This window comes from Aspergillus pseudoviridinutans (assembly GCF_018340605.1).
Source record: "Aspergillus pseudoviridinutans IFM 55266 DNA, scaffold_9, whole genome shotgun sequence".
NCBI classification, from domain to species: domain Eukaryota; kingdom Fungi; phylum Ascomycota; class Eurotiomycetes; order Eurotiales; family Aspergillaceae; genus Aspergillus; species Aspergillus pseudoviridinutans.
Window position 1 is genome coordinate 643,339 of NW_025091289.1, and position 19,024 is coordinate 662,362.

Consider the following 19,024-nt stretch of genomic DNA (forward strand, 5'->3'; position numbering starts at 1 on the left):
TCAACTGATGCACGGAGCAGTCGTGGGAGACAAGGTGTTGGAAAAAGCTCACCGCCTGCAACTTTTCCTTGCTCTGGTCCAAGGTCTCGAAGAGGCAACTAACCGAATCTGGGTAGTGAGTGGCGAGGGATAGATTGGAAAGCCTGGCATAGTTTGCGTCTGCCAAGGGTGGCATGGAAAATTAGCTACGCGGCTTCGCTTGTTTTCTGCTCTGAATACTACCTAGATACTGTATAAACGATCAATTGGTTGTTGAGAATCGAGAAACAACTTATGATTTATTCTTGCGTATGTAGATTTTGGTGTACTGTGAGATCGAGTATCATCTTTATCGAATTCAGCAGCACCTTTCCGTGGGACGAGCGATGGAAGAAAGGGAGAAAAAAAGTCTGCGGGCGGTAAAGGCCAGCAGAATCACCCCGATCCCCGGATCGGTCAAGACAATCAGTCCAATGAGAGAGCTTCGTGAGCACCCCATACACAAAATTTTATTTCTGCATTTCGCACGAGAATTCTTCTCCCCTCTTCTGTATTCCTCTTCCTGTGCTGAAGCAGTAGAGAAACAGTCCTCCTCCTCCTCTATTCTTACCATCAAGAAGAGTCTTGGAGGCTGCTGATGCTACGGTAGAGTGAAAACCCTGCCAATTTGTCCCCGAGAGGACCTTTCCCTCCCCCATCAGATACCGCAATGCCACAGTCCGCCGGTAACGACGAGGTCGCTCTCCCCTCCAGCCCTTTGTCTGGAGGGGCCGTGTCCTACAGTCAGATCAACAAGGAACTGCAGCCACTCCCATCAATGGAGTCAGGAAATGGAGCCGTGATTGCGCCTGCTTCTGCCCGAGTAAGAGGCAGCAGCGGCAAGATGTTCGCCCTCGAACTCGAGGATGGCACAGTCTACCAGGGCTACAGCTTTGGTGCTGAGAAGAGCGTGGCAGGAGAGCTGGTTTTCCAGACCGGTATGGTGGGATACCCAGAGTCGATCACTGATCCCTCCTACCGCGGTCAGATCCTGGTCATCACTTTTCCTCTGGTGGGCAATTACGGTGTGCCCTCCCGTGAGACCATGGACGAGCTTCTGAAGACATTGCCCAAATACTTCGAGTCTACAGAGATCCATGTTGCAGCTCTCGTTGTTGCAACATACGCCGGAGAGGATTACTCTCACTTCCTCGCCGAGTCGTCTCTAGGACAGTGGCTGAAGGAGCAGGGCGTCCCCGCCATGCACGGCGTGGACACCCGTGCTCTGACCAAGCGCATCCGTGAGAAGGGTAGCATGCTAGGCCGCATGATGCTTTCAAAGTCTGAAATCGCCGATGGCGTCGTGGAGGTGACTCCGGGCGATAAAGACAGCTGGAGGTCATCCTTCGAACAGATCGAATGGGTAGACCCAAACAAGAAGAACCTCGTGAGCGAAGGTAGGTTTTTGACAATCGGAAATGCACTTTTGAAAGGTTCGATATCTGACATAATCTCAGTTTCGATCCGTGAGCCTCGCCTTTTCACACCCCCCGAGAATGTCGCCCTCAAACACCCCTCTGGCCGCCCAGTTCGCGTCCTTTGCTTGGACGTTGGTATGAAGTTCAACCAGCTGCGTTGCTTGCTTGCTCGTGGTGTTGAGGTTCTCGTTGTACCGTGGGACTACGATTTCCCGAAGCTTGCCGGCAAGGACTACGATGGTCTGTTCGTGTCGAACGGTCCCGGTGACCCAGCGATGCTCTCTGCAACCGTGAACAATCTATCCAAGACCCTGGAGGAGGGCAGGACTCCTGTCTTTGGTATTTGCTTGGGTCACCAGTTGATTGCTCGTTCCGTTGGTGCCCAGACGCTCAAGATGAAGTTTGGTAACCGCGGTCACAATATCCCCTGTACCAGCATGCTGTCGGGCAAGTGCCACATCACCTCCCAGAACCACGGTTACGCTGTCGATTCCTCAACTCTTCCCGAGAGCTGGGAGGAGCTTTTTGTCAACGCAAACGATGGCAGCAACGAGGGTATCCGGCATGTGAGCCGCCCTTTCTTCAGTGTGCAATTCCATCCCGAAAGCACTCCTGGTCCCCGGGACACTGAGTATCTCTTCGATGTGTTCATCAACACTATCAAGGACACTCTTGCCTCTTCTGATGCCCTTCAGAAGCCTGTCTCTTTCCCTGGTGGAACAAAGGCCGAGAACATCAAGACATCGCCACGTGTCTCTGTCAAGAAGGTTCTGATCCTCGGAAGTGGTGGCCTCAGCATTGGTCAAGCCGGAGAATTCGACTACTCCGGTAGCCAGGCTATCAAGGCCTTGAAGGAAGAAGGAATCTACACTATCCTCATCAATCCCAATATTGCCACTATCCAGACTTCCAAGGGTCTTGCGGATAAGGTTTATTTCCTCCCCGTCAACGCGGATTTTGTGCGTAAGGTCATCAAGCACGAGCGCCCTGATGCCATCTATGTCACATTTGGTGGCCAGACCGCTCTCCAAGTTGGTATCCAGCTCAAGGATGAGTTCGAATCTCTTGGTGTCAAGGTCCTTGGTACGCCCATTGACACCATCATCACAACCGAGGACCGTGAGTTCTTTGCGCGAAGCATGGAGTCCATCAACGAGAAGTGCGCCAAGTCTGCGTCTGCCTCCAACTTGGAGGAGGCTCTCAGAGTTGTTGAGGATATCGGATTCCCCGTCATCGTCCGTGCTGCCTATGCGCTCGGAGGTCTTGGCAGTGGTTTCGCTGATAACATGGATCAGTTGAAGGAGCTGTGTACGAAGGCTTTCGCCGTCAGTCCCCAGGTTCTGATCGAAAAGAGTATGAAGGGCTGGAAGGAAATTGAGTACGAGGTAGTCCGTGATTGCCAGGACAACTGCATCACTGTCTGCAACATGGAGAACTTTGATCCACTCGGTATTCATACTGGTGACTCTATCGTTGTTGCACCCTCCCAGACTCTCTCTGATGAGGATTACAACATGCTGCGTACTACCGCCGTCAATGTCATTCGCCACCTTGGTGTTGTCGGAGAGTGCAACATCCAATATGCTTTGAACCCCTTCTCAAAGGAGTACTGCATCATCGAGGTCAATGCTCGTCTGTCCAGATCTTCTGCCCTTGCTTCCAAGGCCACTGGTTACCCTCTTGCCTTCATCGCCGCTAAGCTTGGCCTGGGCATTCCTCTCAACGAGATCAAGAACTCTGTCACTAAGGTCACCTGTGCCTGCTTCGAGCCGTCCCTGGACTACTGTGTGGTGAAGATTCCCCGTTGGGATCTCAAGAAATTCACCCGCGTGTCGACCCAACTTGGCTCTTCGATGAAGAGTGTGGGTGAGGTTATGGCCATTGGGCGTACCTTTGAGGAAGCTATTCAGAAAGCCATTCGCTCCGTTGACTTCCACAACCTAGGGTTCAATGAAACCAGCGCATTGATGTCTATCGATCAAGAGCTCCAGACACCTTCAGACCAACGTCTATTCGCCATTGCCAACGCCATGGCTGCTGGCTATAGCGTCGATGATATCTGGAAGCTTACTAGGATTGATAAATGGTTCCTCGCCAGACTCAAGCGCTTGAGTGACTTCGGCAAGCTCATGGGCACCTACAATGCAACTACTGTTCCTCGACCTCTTCTGCGCGAGGCGAAGCAGCTAGGTTTCTCCGATCGCCAACTCGCCAAGTTCCTGAGTTCGAACGAGCTCTCCGTCCGGCGGCTACGTGTTGAAGCTGGCATTGTCCCCATTGTGAAGCAGATTGACACAGTCGCTGCTGAATTCCCTTCAGTGACCAACTACTTGTACCTCACATACAATGCATCTGCTCATGATGTTGCTTTCAACGATAATGGTATCATGGTCTTGGGCTCTGGTGTCTACAGGATCGGTTCCTCTGTTGAGTTCGACTGGTGTTCTGTGCGGACCATTCGGACCCTCCGTGAGCAGGGCCACAAGACCGTCATGGTCAACTATAACCCTGAAACTGTCAGCACCGATTACGATGAAGCTGACCGGTTGTACTTCGAAAATATCAACCTTGAGACTGTTCTGGACATTTACCAGCTGGAGTCCTCTAGTGGCGTGGTCATTTCGATGGGCGGTCAAACCCCGAATAACATCGCCCTGCCCCTCCACAGGCTCAATGTCAATATTCTGGGTACCTCTCCTGAGATGATTGACAGCGCGGAGAATCGTTACAAGTTCTCTCGCATGCTTGACCGTATCGGCGTTGATCAACCTGCCTGGAAGGAACTTACCAGCATCGAGGAGGCCAAGGGATTCTGCGACAAGGTCGGCTACCCAGTGCTTGTCCGGCCCTCCTACGTGCTTTCGGGAGCTGCCATGAACACCGTCTATTCCGAGCACGATCTCGCTACCTATCTCAACCAGGCGGCTGATGTTTCACGCGAACACCCTGTCGTTATCACCAAGTACATAGAAAACGCCAAAGAGATCGAGATGGATGCTGTCGCTCGTAACGGTGTCATGGTCGGACATTTCATCTCTGAGCATGTTGAGAATGCTGGTGTCCACTCTGGAGATGCGACCCTGATCTTGCCCCCTCAGGATCTTTCCCCTGAGACCGTTCGACGTATCGAAGAGGCTACTGCTAAGATCGGAAACGCTCTGAATGTCACTGGTCCTTTCAACATTCAATTCATTGCCAAAGACAACGATATCAAGGTCATTGAGTGCAATGTCAGAGCTTCTCGTTCATTCCCCTTCGTGTCGAAGGTCATGGGCGTCGACCTGATTGAGATGGCTACCAAGGCGATGATTGGCAAGCCCTTTGCTGAGTACCCTCCAGTGACCATCCCTAAGAATTACGTTGGTGTCAAGGTCCCTCAGTTCTCTTTCTCTCGTCTCTCCGGTGCCGACCCAGTTCTGGGCGTTGAGATGGCTTCTACCGGTGAAGTTGCTTCCTTCGGGCGCGACAAGTACGAAGCTTACCTCAAAGCTCTGATCTCCACTGGTTTCCGTCTTCCCAAGAAGAACGTCTTGTTCTCGATTGGTTCTTACAAGGAGAAGATGGAGATGCTGCCGTCTATCAAGAAGTTGCACCAGTTGGGATTCAATCTCTTTGCTACCTCTGGTACCGCCGACTTCCTGAAGGAGAATGGAGTGCCTGTCAAGTATCTGGAGGTTCTTCCTGGCCAGGAAGATGACCTTAAGTCCGAGTACTCCCTTACTCAGCACTTGGCGAACAACCTCATTGACCTTTACATCAACTTGCCTTCCAACAACCGCTTCAGACGTCCTGCGAACTACATGAGTAAAGGTTATCGGACTCGTCGTATGGCCGTCGACTACCAAACTCCTCTAGTCACCAACGTGAAGAACGCCAAGATTTTGATCGAAGCCATCGCCCGCCACTACGCCCTGAACGTGCAGACCATTGATTATCAGACCAGCCATCGCACCATCATCTTGCCTGGCTTGATCAACACAACCGCCTTTGTCCCTGGTCTGGTCACTCCCGGTTCCAATGACTTTGAGCTTGTCACCAAGGCTTCGATTGCTGCTGGTTTCAGCATGGTTCGCGTCATGCCCGTGGGTGTCGAGGCTTCTGTCACGGATGCTCGCGCCCTCAGAGTTGCCCAACAGAATGCTCAGAAGGCTTCCTACTGTGACTTCAACTTCTCCGTTGTGGCGACTTCTACCAACTCCGAGCAGGTCGGCCAAGTCACCGGAGAGGTGGGCGCTCTGTTCATTCCTTTCAACCATCTGTCTGGGAACATCAGCAAGGTCACTGCTGTGACAAACCACTTCTCTGTGTGGCCCTCGAACAAGCCTATGATCACCGACGCCAAGTCTACCGATCTKGCGTCTATCTTGTTGCTGGCAAGCCTCCACAACCGCAACATCCACGTCATGAGCGTCACCTCAAAGGAAGATATCAACCTCATCGCTCTCAGCAAGGAGAAGGGTCTGAAGGTCACTTGCGACGTCTCGATCTTCTGTCTCTTCCTCTCTAGAGAAGATTTCCCCGACTGCAACTCCTTGCCGTCTGCTGAGGACCAGAAGGCCCTGTGGGAGCACATGGGCACCATTGATGTTTTCTCCATCGGCAGTATCCCCTTCCAGCTCGCTGGTAAGCAGGCTTCTCCGGTTTCTGGTATTGCCGAGTCATTGCCATTGCTCTTCACCGCAGTGTCAGAGGGTCGCCTTACCGTTGAGGATATTATTTCGCGCCTTTACGAGAACCCCAAGAAGATCTTCGAGCTTCACGACCAGGCCGACAGTTCTGTCGAGATCGAAGTTGACCGCCCATACATCTTCCAGAGCCCGTACTGGTCTCCCTTCAATGGCAAGAGCTTGCGGGGCGCTGTTCAACGGGTCACCTTCCAGGGCAAGACCTCTTGCCTCGATGGTGAAGTGACTAGTGACGCTCCCAAGGGAACAGATATGTCTGGCCATCGTATTGTTCCTGCGTCTCCATCTGTCAAGGCAATGTCTCCCATGGTCCAGGCTCGCCCGGAGAGTTCTCTTGACAGAAGGCTGTCGATTTCTGGAACTCCTGGTCGCTCTTTCAAGCCAAGGCCCGCTGAGTCGGCCGCCAATGAGCTCGGTCCTCCTCTGTACGCCCCTGTACAGACTTCCTCCTCCCTGCGCGATTTGCTGTCGCGGTCGACCTTCAGACAGAAACATGTTCTTTCTGTCAACCAGTTCACCCGTGCTGACCTGCACCTGCTCTTCACGGTGGCTCAGGAGATGCGCCTCGGCGTTCAGCGCCAGGGTGTCCTTGACATTCTGAAGGGTCGTGTTCTGACCACTCTCTTCTATGAACCTTCGACCCGCACATCGGCATCCTTTGACGCCGCCATGCAGCGCCTCGGCGGACGGACTATTGCCATCTCCACCGAGCACTCTTCTACCAAGAAGGGTGAGACCTTGCAGGATACCGTCCGCACCCTGGGTTGCTACGGAGATGCCGTTGTTCTGCGTCACCCCGATCCCAGCAGCGCTGAGACAGCGGCTAAATTCTCGCCAGTGCCGGTCATCAACGGCGGAAATGGCAGCGTCGAGCACCCCACTCAGGCATTCCTCGATCTCTTCACCATCCGGGAAGAGCTGGGAACTGTCACTGGCTTGACGATCACCTTCACTGGTGACCTGAGATACGGACGTACCATCCACTCTCTCATCAAGCTGCTCCAGTTCTATGACGTGCGCGTCCAGCTTGTTGCGCCCAAGGATCTTTCTCTTCCCGAGGAGGTTCGTCAGACGGTCGTCGCATCAGGACAGCTGGTGCTCGAGGCTGAGGAGCTGACACCAGAGATCGTTGCACGCTCCGACGTCCTGTACTGCACTCGTGTACAGAAGGAGCGGTTCGCTGATCTCGAGCAGTACGAGCGTCTTAAGAACAGCTTCATCATTGACAACGCTCTCATGAAGCACGCCAAGAGCCACATGGTCGTGATGCACCCCCTGCCTAGGAATGCAGAGATCGCCGAGGAGGTTGATTTCGACCAGCGGGCGGCTTACTTCAGACAGGTTAGTGGCCTTTCTTTTTCGTCTTTTAGTGTGTCGAGTTGTGCTGACTTATATCTACAGATGAGATATGGCCTCTACTGCCGTATGGCTCTGCTTGCGTTGATCCTGGCACCATAGGTCATCTCATGTTCTATATAGGGAACGAGGGACGCTGATGACTCGTGTGGTCAAGCATTCCGTTAATTCTCTCTTTTTTTGTTTTCCGATGTTCCTTCAGCACCTCATGTCATGTCTCAGAAAAGTTATGCAGTGTTTATACACGTAGGCTTCCGCGAGGAATACTAGATATACTCGCCTTATAGATTAGATGAATCTCTCTTATGAACCACATGATCCCGTTACGTGTTATGTATGTGTTGTATGTTTGGGGTGTATTGTGTGTTTTGTGTGTTGTGTGTGGTGTGTGGTTTATGTGGTGTTTGTTTTCGTTTTCTCTCTTTTGCTTTTCATTTTCTTTTCTTTCATCGTTCATCTTTCTCTTTTATTTCCTTTTCATCTTTTCCTTTCTACTCGGGCGTGGATTTGGGACGGTCATGGGTTGGGTTATTGGTTTTGGATTCGATTTCTCTCGGATGGGTTGGGATTTTTTCAAACGGGCGTTTATCGGTCAAGGTTTCTGGGTGGGACAGGACACTGCAAAGCTATCATACAGAGATACCCTTTTCATCGATGCATCTTAATCATTCTGCATCATTTTCAATGAGACTTGAGTTCTACTTCATATTACCCTCCTTTGATCTTTCATTCCTATCTATTTACACTATAAACAATAGATCTTGTAGAATCCGGATCCCAAATTGGTTGCTTCGGATATGCACAGAGTTGGCGAAGGATGGCGAACGAAAGGACATATACTTTCTTTTCTGCGATTGAATCCATTTTGAATTCCTAATGTGGACATTGGGAACAGGAGCATCTCATTCCCAACTCCCTTTACGACTTGTTCTCCGCGCCACGGCTCCCTTAATGTGAGTCAGTGACAAATTCTGATAGCCGTTTTTTCTCTCATACTCACTTGTAGCTATTTAGACGACGACGGAGATAGGGATATTCTTATAATATGTATATCCCAGAATATCGCTGGCCCTAGTGCTGCAACGTTCTTAGACAATGGCTGGCAATGATTCCATTACCTGTGCGGATGGCGTGATATGGAGTAAGCCAGAAGAATCTGGCCTGGCCGCTGTGAGAGCGCACGCGCAGGCAGGTCGAATTCAAACCACAAACAAGACGGTTGACCCTTTTCCCTGTTTCCTGCGGTTCGACGACGATAGTCGTTGCTTTATGCGTCGACCTCCAAATAAGCACTCCACCTCCGCAATCTCGCCATCGCGGAGGTCCAATTGCTCATCAACTATGGCTATTAGAAGTCTGCACAAAGAGTGCTCTATTTTACATTGGCTGTCTCGGTCGGGATTATTTGTCGGTAATTCGACAGACGCTTTTTCTTTTCTTTGTCTATCCGGCGATCGTCCTTCCCCAGTCCGCGTCCGTCATAATGCCCCTATCGCGCAATTACGACAAGGATGGTGTGCTGTGTCCTGTATGCCGTATAGCGCCTGAATGCACCCTCAGAACGATCTTAATAGCCATATATTGCCTGTCCCGGGCGATACCGTTCTAGCGGAAACCATCAACTCGAGCAACACCCGACCAGGTAGAGCTGCTCGAAACTATGGCTCTAGTTGATGAAAAGACAAGTTCAAACCGTGCATCGCTCCCGGTGAACTCAAATTCGCTTTCCCAGAGCAGTCTCGAAGGAGGTCAATTCGATATCAATGAAAAGGCGTTGCTGCGTAAGCTGGATTACCGATTGCTTCCACCATTGACAATTCTATATCTTCTGTCCTTCTTAGACAGAAGCAATGGTACGTAGATTTTAATCAAAAGTCATTATAAAATGCTTACCTAAAGCTTCTAGTTGGCAACGCTCGCTTGGAGGGTATGGCTACGGATATTGGAATGAGTGCGTGGCCTTGTTCCCCGGCTGTTCGCAGGATTTTATGCTGACGATAGTGTGGTTTTAAAGCGGGCAACATGTACCTTACAGGTCTCACACTGTACTTTATTGGTTACGTCGCTTTCGAAGTCCCCTCCAATATCGTGCTCAAGAGGACTACACCTCGGATATGGCTCCCGACCCTGACATTGGTCTGGGGCATTGTTGCCACGCTTCTTGGAATCGTTCAGAATTACGCTGGCTATCTGACATCACGGACAGGTAAATTGATAAACGTTGCATATGTTTAAAAGAAGTTCTGACTCGAAAGGGGCCCATGTCTCAAGGGGCCTTGTAGTCCGTTGAGGCGTGGCGCTTCGACGTCTGTAGCCCTGGGGATTGCTGAAAGTGGACTGTTTCCGGGCGTCGTCTTCTATCTTTCTATGTGGTATAAGCGAAATGAGCAGCACTATCGCGTGGCCCTCTTCTTCAGCGCGGCATCGCTCGCTGGCGCTTTTGGAGGCATTCTTGCCTGGGTTGGTACATCGCAAACCAGAGGAAAATTGACTTCCCGTTGACCATATGCCAGGGTATTGCGCATATGCGTGGTGTTGGTGGCTACAATGGCTGGAGATGGATCTTTATCTTGGTACGGCGCAAGCGTTTTTAAATTATGATTTGAGCTAACTAGCTCGAAGGAAGGACTGGCAACTGTTGTCATGTCCATTGTCGCTTATTTCTGGGTCTACAATTACCCTGCAACTGCAGAGTTCTTGTCAGACAAGGAGCGCGCGTTTATCCAATTCCGCCTGACGAACGACAGTGATGCTACTCGGAACGAAAAGTTCAGTTGGACGGCGGTGTTTGATGCGTTCAGGGATGTTAAGGTTTGGTTGTATGGGCTCTGCTTTCACACGATGTCTCTGCCCTTGTACACACTATCGCTGTTCATGGTAAGGATGCGTCGACGCCCTAGACTACGCCGCGATCTGACTATAGATGTAGCCTACGATTATCAAGGAACTCGGCTACTCGGCTGCCCAAGCCCAACTCCTTACTGTTCCGCCTTATGCCTTGGGATTCACTCTGACAATCACCGTCGCAATCCTCTCTGAACGCACTCGGCGTCGCGCCCCATTCATCATTGGCTCCACCGCGTTCGCCTGCATCGGATACATCCTTCTCCTCACTTCAAAGAGAGCGTCCGTATCTTACGCTGGGGTCTTCTTCGCCGCTGGCGGCATCTACCCTTCGGTTGCCATCGTGCTGTCTTGGCCGGCCAACAACGTCTCAGGGCAAACCAAACGGGCTATAGCCAACKCGATGCAGATCTCTATCGGGAACTTGGGAGCTGTGATGGGCACGCAACTTTATCGGACTGAAAGCAGTCCGCGCTACTATCTTGGCCATGGATTTGCACTAGGGTACCTTCTTGCGAATATTGTTGTGGTTAGTGTCCTGTGGGTTGTGCTGAACCGGGAGAACTTCGGCAAGGCTAAGGAGAGAGAGGCAAAGGGCATCACTGCACTTATTGGTGATATCGGGGATGCAGGAGGCGATTTCCAGGGAGACAGAGATTCTCGATGGATTTTCCAGACTTGACCATGCTCATCAAATGTAACGGCATTCACGTCGTGCTTGGCGTTGGTGTACGGTTTTTCTTGGTGGATTACTATAGCACGCGTCCAGTGCGTTATCTTGGGTATCAGCAACCTATTCGGTCCGAGAAACGCAAAATTAGTTAATTTAAGCTCCAAGGATATAGATTGAACGCGTGGTCTAGTGCTTGGTTAGCCCAACGGCTACTGGACGCACGTGGCGGATCTGTTGTAGGTGAACGGCCTGCCGAGTCAACACTCCGCAGTCTAAACTTCCTCTTCTCACCACCGTCGAACAATCAACCGGGACAACCGAGACATCACCTTCGGCTACAACAACCGGTGGAGACACTTGACGCGCGATGGATCGAATTTGTCCGTCTTCGACGCTTGTTTTCGAGGAGGATGATGTTGGGTATCTTAAATACCACGAATCGCACCATGGGGGTTGTTGAAATGTCTCACAGCCAGATATCTTCTCTTCTTTACATCGTCTCAATTGGGAGTTAATCCGAGAATGAGACCGACTCTTCAGGCTCTTTGGCTTCTAAGCCTGGGCTATGCAACCTCAGTTCATGCTTTGGAGCCTCTTGAGCACCTGGGAGCTAACTCTCCATGGTTCGCTGGTATGATGTTTCCTTAAAACAATATTGTTCTCCTAAACTGATCTTCTTATATGAATAGGACCTGATGTCAATAAGATCTCGTCTGACGTTCCAGATCAATGCTCCATTGATCAGGCGATCTACGTCGTCCGCCATGGCAGCAGATACCCTGATCCTGGTGCCTATGCACAGTGGCAAGCGCTTTACAATGCTGTATGTTTCCTCGGCATCGTAAAATCGTTCAATTGCTGAATTTATATAGTTCCAATCCGCAAAATTCAAAGCCTCTGGGTCACTGAGCTTTATCTCCGATTGGACTCCGGTGCTGAGATACCCTGCTCAGCAGATGTCGCAAGTCTCCCTCACTGGGTATAAAGAACTGTGAGTATCTTTTGTCAGCCAGCACCTTTGCAAAACGACGCTGATACATTGATAGGTACGATCTTGGAGTTGATCTTCGGTTTCGGTACCCTTCATTCTACGAAGACAACACGCCATTCTTGCTGTGGGCGAACAAATATCAGCGCACTATTGACTCTGCTAGGTATTCCAGAGAACCCCTATCTGCAACACTAGACTCTCCTAATATTTAACAGGCTCTTTGCTCGTGGCTACCTCGGACCTAACTCCACCTACGGCGACGTCTATGTTGTCAATGCGGACGTTGCAGCAGCCACCGGCAACTCTCTTGCGACATCCGACATGTGCCCTAAGTTCATGGACACCAGCGGAGGAACCTATGCCTCGACGTGGGACAAGATTTATCTGCCACCCATCACCGAAAGACTCAACAAGAAGATCTCTGGTAACCTCACTCTAACCGATGACCAAGTCTCGATATTCCCGTACCTCTGTGGTTTCGAAACCCAGATTACCGGCAGCACCAGCCCCTGGTGCGATGTCTTCACGCCCAATGAAATCCTTCAGTACGAATACCGTCAGGATCTTCGTTACTACTACGGCACGGGTGAGTGATCCCTATACGAATAGTACAAAAAGACGGGATGAAATGGACAGCCGCTGAATCCATTCTAATCTCAGGTCCCGGCGCTGGAAAGAACATGACAGTCATGCTTCCCGTCCTCCAGGGCATCGTCAACCTGCTCGAGGACGGCCCAGCAGCGACGGCCAACACGACCACCGGCACGAGCAAGCTCCCTCCTCTCATCGTCGCCTTCACGCACGACAACCAGATCAACGAGCTCGCCTCTCTCCTAGGCGTCTTCGACGAGCAGGAAGCTCTTCCCGCTGATAAAATGGATAAGAAAAGGGTATGCTGCTTTTCCCTTATCCAAGTCAGCTCTAACGGTTGCCGGTAGATCTACGTCAGCACTCGCATAACCCCCATGCGGGGGACCATCGCCTTCGAGCGTCTCAACTGCACATCCCACGGCAAGAGCTCGGTTAATGTCCGTATTCTCCTGAATGACGCTGTCTATCGTAAGTTTGTCCCGTAGCATCTGCCGCCGTATAATATTACTGCAGCGAGACTAATGTCCATAGCCATTCCGTCTTGCCGCTCTGGACCTGGAAGCAGCTGCCCGCTCGACCAGTATACTGCGCTAGTGGCCAAGAAGAGGGAGCAGTACGGTTCCTTTGCATCGGTCTGTGGCCTTTCCGAGGGCAATATTACCACCGCCGGTTCAGACGGAGCTGTGACTTTCTTCAATGACTTGACCCTTCCTTTCTTGAGTGTTGTCAAGCCTTGATCTCATTCAGTTGCCTGGTTTCTTGTTCTTTGTAACATTTTATTCATTACACAGTCCTTACTGCCTCCTTTTTATGATTCACAATGTATGGTACTTCATAATTTATTTAGAGGCAGGCGGTCGTTGAGATTATTATGGGCTTTTTCGCCTGCATAAAGCTCTCTTTTGAAGATTGCCCATGGCAGTGTGTAGCTTGTGTAGAACAATGAAGACACTATCAAGACTTGCAGTCCGTCAAGGAACAGTAATATAGAAGGCCGCGAGTCATGAAGCTTACGTTATATGGTGCAGTCCAGTGACGATTCCAGATCAAGCCTTATCAGGCCAGTATTTCTGTACAATTACCTTCTTGTTCACCTTACCCATCGCATTGCGCTCAATACTGTCCACGATTTTCAGCACCGTCGGAATCTTGTAAGGGGCCATCTCCTGCTTAAGTTGCGCACGAAGGCTGGGAAGTTCCAGCGGCTCGGTCTGCAGCTTCGTCAGTTCATGCTTTGCGAGAGACGTGCTCGAGAGAGGCAAATATCTCACCCCAGGCCGTTGCTTGACAACAGCAGCGACGCGCTGGCCCCATTCCTCGTCCGCCAGGCCCACAACAGCAACTTCTTCAATGGCATCCAAGCCGAGCATCTTCCGTTCCACCTCTAGAGCCGAGATCTTGTAGCCCCCGGACTTGATCAGGTCGACCGACGCCCGGCCTTGGATGAAGTATGCGCCCGTATCATCGCGCCGTGCGACATCCCCAGTCTTGAACCAACCGTCTGCAGTGAACTCCTTGGCTGTCGCGTCGGGCTGTCGCCAGTATTCGAGGAAGACGTTATCCCCTTTGATCTCAATCATGCCGTCCTCGTTCGCGGACTCGATGATTGCGCCCGTTTCCTTGTCGACCAGCCGCACCTGTACGCCAGGCAGAGGCCAGCCGACGCTGCCGTCAATGCGCTTCTCGACGTCCAGCCCGCAACTGAGCGCCATGCCGATCTCGGTCATGCCGTATCGCTCCAGAAGGATCTGGCCTGTGATTGCGGCGAACTTGGTTTTGATAGGGGTAGGGAGCGCCGCGGAACCGCTTACAACGAGCCTCAAGGCGTTGGCGCCACTTCGCGCAGCGGCTTCCTCGTCTGTGCCGCGAATGTTGGCCTCGAAGTAATCGACCAATCGAGCGTATATCGTCGGAACTGCCATGAACATTGTAGAGGAGCCCTGGACCTGCCACCGGTTCCATATGACTTGCGGGTCGAATTTGGGATACATCTCGACCGTAGCTCCGCTGAGGAAACTAGCTGTTAGACCGTTGATGATCCCATGGACGTGATGAAGCGGTAGGACATGGATGAGGTGGTCGGACGGGCTGTACTTCCACGCTTCAACAAGGCATCCCGCTTGGAAGGTGATGTTCTTGTGCGTTGTGACGCAACCTTTGGGTTTCGATGTTGTACCAGATGTGTAGATCATCAGCGCCCTTCGACCCAGAGAGGAGACAGGGCTGAATGTAGGCAGAGAATTCGATGAGAGATCGTTTTTCGCATGAAAAGGCTGGAGAGCGATGAATGGCACATTCTTGGTTACTGACTCACATAGCGGCTCACTGAACTTGTCGAATGCAGGATGCAGAATGACCAAAGATGGGTCCGAGTCGTCTATTGTGTAAAGTAATTCCTTGACCGGGTGTGTTGTACCTTTGATGGCATTGATATTAGTAGTCTTACAACAGTCACCAGTTACGAGACGTACAGAGGGGCACACAAACGCCGCCAGCAGCCCAGATGGCCCACTGGGTAACAACGTAGTCGTATCCATTTGGGACCAGGAAGGCGATGCGTCTTTCTTCCAGATCTGCCAGCTGCAATTCCTCGAGAATGATCCTTTTCAACGCTGCCGTGTCCAGTAAAAGCTGCGTGTAGGTGAATTGCTCCCCCTTGGCCGCATCTATTACCGCAACTTTCCCCGCATTGTGCTGCGAAACTTTCTGTGCCTCGAGAAATAAGGGGAGTGAGGGAATTGAATCTAATGGAGAGACTTCGTGTGACTCTGAACTGCATGAATAGAAGTCAGAGTCGGCCTATGGAAATAGTGGCGATATAGGTGATCTATAATGAGTTGAGGGGCGGGGACCTTCACTCGACATACCAGCCATTAGTGGTGGAGAGATCAACAGTCATGTTTATCTTACGTCTCTTGTAGAGGGGGTATGATAAAGGCCGTGATTCAGGGGATTCACCAAGAGAAAACGTTAAAGCTATCACCCGACGAAGGACATTCGGAAATTCCGAAGATCGCTTTCCCCGTCATCCACTCCGTACATACATATTCGATTAGCTGTTCAATCAAGTGAGGGGAGTTGATCTTAGCCGACGCTTATCGGAGTTCGGTCGTCACCCGGCGACACAGAGATGAGGTAGGCCGAACGACGCTGGAATGGATGAATACAAATTGTACATTGCAGCATGTTGACAAGGAATGCTAAGCTAGAAGTTTTGTGGTAACTGCCGGTTTTATCATTTGGCTCTTGGTATCTGGGAGATCAATATCGTCCAGTACTAGTCGCAGTCGAGGAAAGTCGTTCTATTCCGCGATTGTCTCGGATGCATGCGCAAGGTGTAGGTATCCAATCTTTCGCTTGCCAGGACGCTATCAAGTCGTCTTCGATTGGGCACTATGGTTCTTTTTCATTGTTTGTTGATTGCATTGCTTCCTACGTCTGGTTCTCCCATACTTGAGAATGATCACGTGGCCAGCTCGGGGATTGCAGCCTCGGACTTAAGGCCGACCACGAGCGACTCGGAGATCAGCAGTCAATCGTCATTCAAGCCGTATGCGACGGCTCCTTGAGGGAGCGACCACAAATTCAAGAATATGCTGCTCAGACGATCAATATCGCGCTCCTGTCACTTCAGACCGTCGAGTTTCATCCGCATTGCTCGCCATGGCTCCTCCTTGGCACCGCCGCTAATTCGCATCCAAGATGGTACTTTTTACGAAAACTATCCTACTCCCGACGATGCGGCCAAAGACCGTAACCGCCCTCTCTTCCAAAACTTAAATTTTGTCCTACCTTCGAAGCCAACTCCTTCTCCCACCGAGGGCAAGGAAAGTCTACAACATTGGGCTGTGATCGGTTCGTTGGGAAGAACCCAGCTGCTTGATATCCTCCGCGGCCAGTACATCTGCCTTCCGCCCACCGCTCGCAGTTACCCTTTCCTTCTCACGGATGAGATCGCGGCCAAAGATGCTCGGTTACGGTTTGTGGGAAATGCAATTCAATACATTGGATTCAGTGGGGAGGGTTCAGAGGCAATCGGTGGCACTCGGGGCGCGTACCTGAGTGCTCGGTATGAGAGTCTTCGGGAAGAAACCGACTGGACTGTCCGCCAGTATCTTCGGGGTCAAACCTCTCTGAATCCCTTAGAAGGAGAAGAGAATGGAACGGTCCGAAATGAGGAATTGTTGGCGCAGGTTATCACCGACTTGCGCTTAGGGGAGCTGCTCGACATGCCCGTTGCCAATCTGAGCAATGGCCAAACAAGGCGTGCGCGGATCGCAAAGGCCCTCCTCAGTGAGCCAGAGCTGTTACTGCTTGATGAACCTTTCAGTAAGTCACTCTGTGTAACAAGGGAACTTATGACAAGGGTGTTGACATCCTCTTAGTGGGCCTGGATCCAGCTACAGTTCGGAGTATTTCCGGTCTTCTCGAACGCCTAGCAGTGAAGGCCTCGCCAAGGTTGATCCTCGCCTTGCGGCCGCAGGACAATCTTCCGGATTGGATCACCCACATTCTTCTTCTCGGAAACTCCAACCAGATCCTGTTCCAGGGCACAAGGTCGGAAGCGGACAGAGTCATGCATGTCTGGAAGCATCTTACAAAGAAGGGCAGGACCCCAGCACTCAGTGAAGAGGAACAGAAGATACTGCAAGAAGCTCGAAAGGACATGGAGTCGGGCTCCCTGGATCGACAACTGCTCTGGGATCTCAATCTTATCGAGACTAGCTCGAATCACCGTAACGCAGTGACAACTCACGGGGGAGAGCCGCTGATCGAGATGGAAGGCGTTCGTGTGCAATACGGCGACAAGGTCGTTCTCGGCGGCTGGAAGCAAAGCGTCAGCGCTCAGAAAAAGGAGGGACTGCATTGGACCGTTCGTCGCGGCCAGCGTTGGGTGGTGCTTGGGGCCAATGGTTCAGGGAAAACCACATTACTGTCCTTGATTACATCGGACCATCCACAAACCTACGCTTTGCCGATCAAGGTCTTTGGGCGCTCGCGCTTGCCCGAGGCGGGCAAGCCAGGCATTTCGATCTTTGAACTTCAATCGCGCCTTGGTCACTCGTCCCCCGAAATTCACGCTTTCTTTCCCCGTCAACTTAGCATTCGCCAGGCCATCGAGTCTGCCTTTGCTGAAACATTTCTTGCCAAGCCGACTTTGGATCACGAACGAGACTTGGACGTAAGTGCGGCGTTGAGGTTCTTCAAAGCCGAATTAGACCCAGACGCAGCCGTCACAACTCAACAGAAACCACCTGGTGTGAATTACCGCGCTATGGATCTATTCCCCAATATCGGACAACTCAAAACTACCAAAAATCGCGATTTCGTGCCGACAGACTACGATGTCGAGTATGCCGACTCTGTACGGTTCGGAGAACTTAGCACTGCACAGCAACGCCTCGTGCTCTTCATTCGTGCATTGATCCACAAGCCAGATATAATCATCCTTGACGAGCCTTTCTCCAACATGTCTGCGTCCCTCAGAGACAAGTGTATCCACTTTCTCGAGGCCGGTGAGATGCGTGGCAATCTTAAAACCTCCATCACGAGGCGTACAACAAGCACGGAGGCTACGTGGCTCAAGGGCTCCAGCGCCAAAGCAAGTGAAATACGGCACCGCGGTCTATCCGACGAACAAGCCCTCATTATGATCAGTCACGTTAAGGAGGAAATCCCTGACAGTGTCCGATACTATATGCGTCTCCCGTCTGATTCGGGCGACGGAGGCGAGCCACTTGACTTCCGGTTCGGGGTCTTACAACGAGGCAGCGTCATGAGTGATCCTAAGATTTGGGATCTGGCATGGTCTCCTCCTTCGGCGTTCGATAAAGCAGCCAAACCAGTACGGCAGAAGAAATCTTCCGCTAAGAGTGGGCTCCACGATGAGAATATTTATGAATGGTACACGATATAATAAACATTGGTTGGTGATAGACATAGACAGATTCTACATAGCATACCTCACATGTACATTAGTTCTCCAGATCTAGCGAAACCCTAACTCAGGTCCCTGTGTGCAAAAGCACCGGTACAAATAGCACCTACTCTGTTTGCCAATTTGTCAACAGTCAATATTTCCAGCATCCCACCGCCCATTTCAAGTCCATGTTCCAGAGCACTAGAAGACCACAGAGAATGGATTAGTTTTTTGTTGGATCCTGCTACAGATGAGTCCTTTCCCCGCGAGATTTCTATTCCCCTGAGCCAACCTCGGATCAAACTGTGTCTATCCTCATTCCCCAGCCCATCCTAAATGCATCGACAGCCCCGATCACAAGTTAGATACAATGAGGGGACGACCTTGAACAGTCTAGAATCTTCAGCCACGAGGGCTTAACGCTCATTAATCAGGTCACACGTACGAAAGATTCTAGCCGGGAATCCAGTGTAGTATATTGGCCCTTTCCGTTCCATAATACCTTCGGCTACGATCAGAGCAGCAGCA

The 19,024-nt window shown here is 51.3% G+C and overlaps 5 protein-coding genes across 5 annotated transcripts; 4 read left to right on the top strand and 1 right to left on the bottom strand.

Annotated features, from left to right (window-relative positions):
• Window positions 1-688: 688 nt before the first annotated feature.
• Asppvi_011048 (bifunctional carbamoylphosphate synthetase/aspartate transcarbamylase) lies at window positions 689-7,579 on the top strand (the record flags this gene model as incomplete). The annotated part of the gene is made up of 3 exons (XM_043306884.1): window positions 689-1,415; window positions 1,476-7,462; window positions 7,523-7,579. The coding sequence occupies 3 exons, from the start codon at window positions 689-691 to the stop codon at window positions 7,577-7,579; spliced, it is 6,771 nt and encodes a 2,256-aa protein (XP_043162819.1).
• Window positions 7,580-9,137: 1,558 nt separating this feature from the next.
• Window positions 9,138-11,003, top strand: Asppvi_011049 (uncharacterized protein; the record flags this gene model as incomplete). The annotated part of the gene is made up of 7 exons (XM_043306885.1): window positions 9,138-9,330; window positions 9,384-9,428; window positions 9,492-9,683; window positions 9,792-9,937; window positions 9,991-10,050; window positions 10,100-10,354; window positions 10,407-11,003. 7 exons carry the CDS (start codon window positions 9,138-9,140, stop codon window positions 11,001-11,003), a joined length of 1,488 nt encoding a protein of 495 aa, XP_043162820.1.
• Window positions 11,004-11,516: 513 nt separating this feature from the next.
• On the top strand, window positions 11,517-13,313 carry Asppvi_011050 (putative histidine acid phosphatase; the record flags this gene model as incomplete). Its single annotated transcript, XM_043306886.1, has 8 exons — window positions 11,517-11,625; window positions 11,684-11,817; window positions 11,867-11,985; window positions 12,041-12,148; window positions 12,201-12,571; window positions 12,646-12,875; window positions 12,924-13,044; window positions 13,108-13,313. 8 exons carry the CDS (start codon window positions 11,517-11,519, stop codon window positions 13,311-13,313), a joined length of 1,398 nt encoding a protein of 465 aa, XP_043162821.1.
• A 309-nt stretch (window positions 13,314-13,622) lies between these two features.
• Asppvi_011051 (acyl-CoA synthetase) lies at window positions 13,623-15,475 on the bottom strand (the record flags this gene model as incomplete). The annotated part of the gene is made up of 3 exons (XM_043306887.1): window positions 13,623-14,992; window positions 15,048-15,349; window positions 15,444-15,475. The coding sequence occupies 3 exons, from the start codon at window positions 15,473-15,475 to the stop codon at window positions 13,623-13,625; spliced, it is 1,704 nt and encodes a 567-aa protein (XP_043162822.1).
• A 694-nt stretch (window positions 15,476-16,169) lies between these two features.
• On the top strand, window positions 16,170-18,493 carry Asppvi_011052 (putative ABC transporter; the record flags this gene model as incomplete). The annotated part of the gene is made up of 2 exons (XM_043306888.1): window positions 16,170-16,905; window positions 16,962-18,493. The coding sequence occupies 2 exons, from the start codon at window positions 16,170-16,172 to the stop codon at window positions 18,491-18,493; spliced, it is 2,268 nt and encodes a 755-aa protein (XP_043162823.1).
• Between the last annotated feature and the right edge of the window lie 531 nt (window positions 18,494-19,024).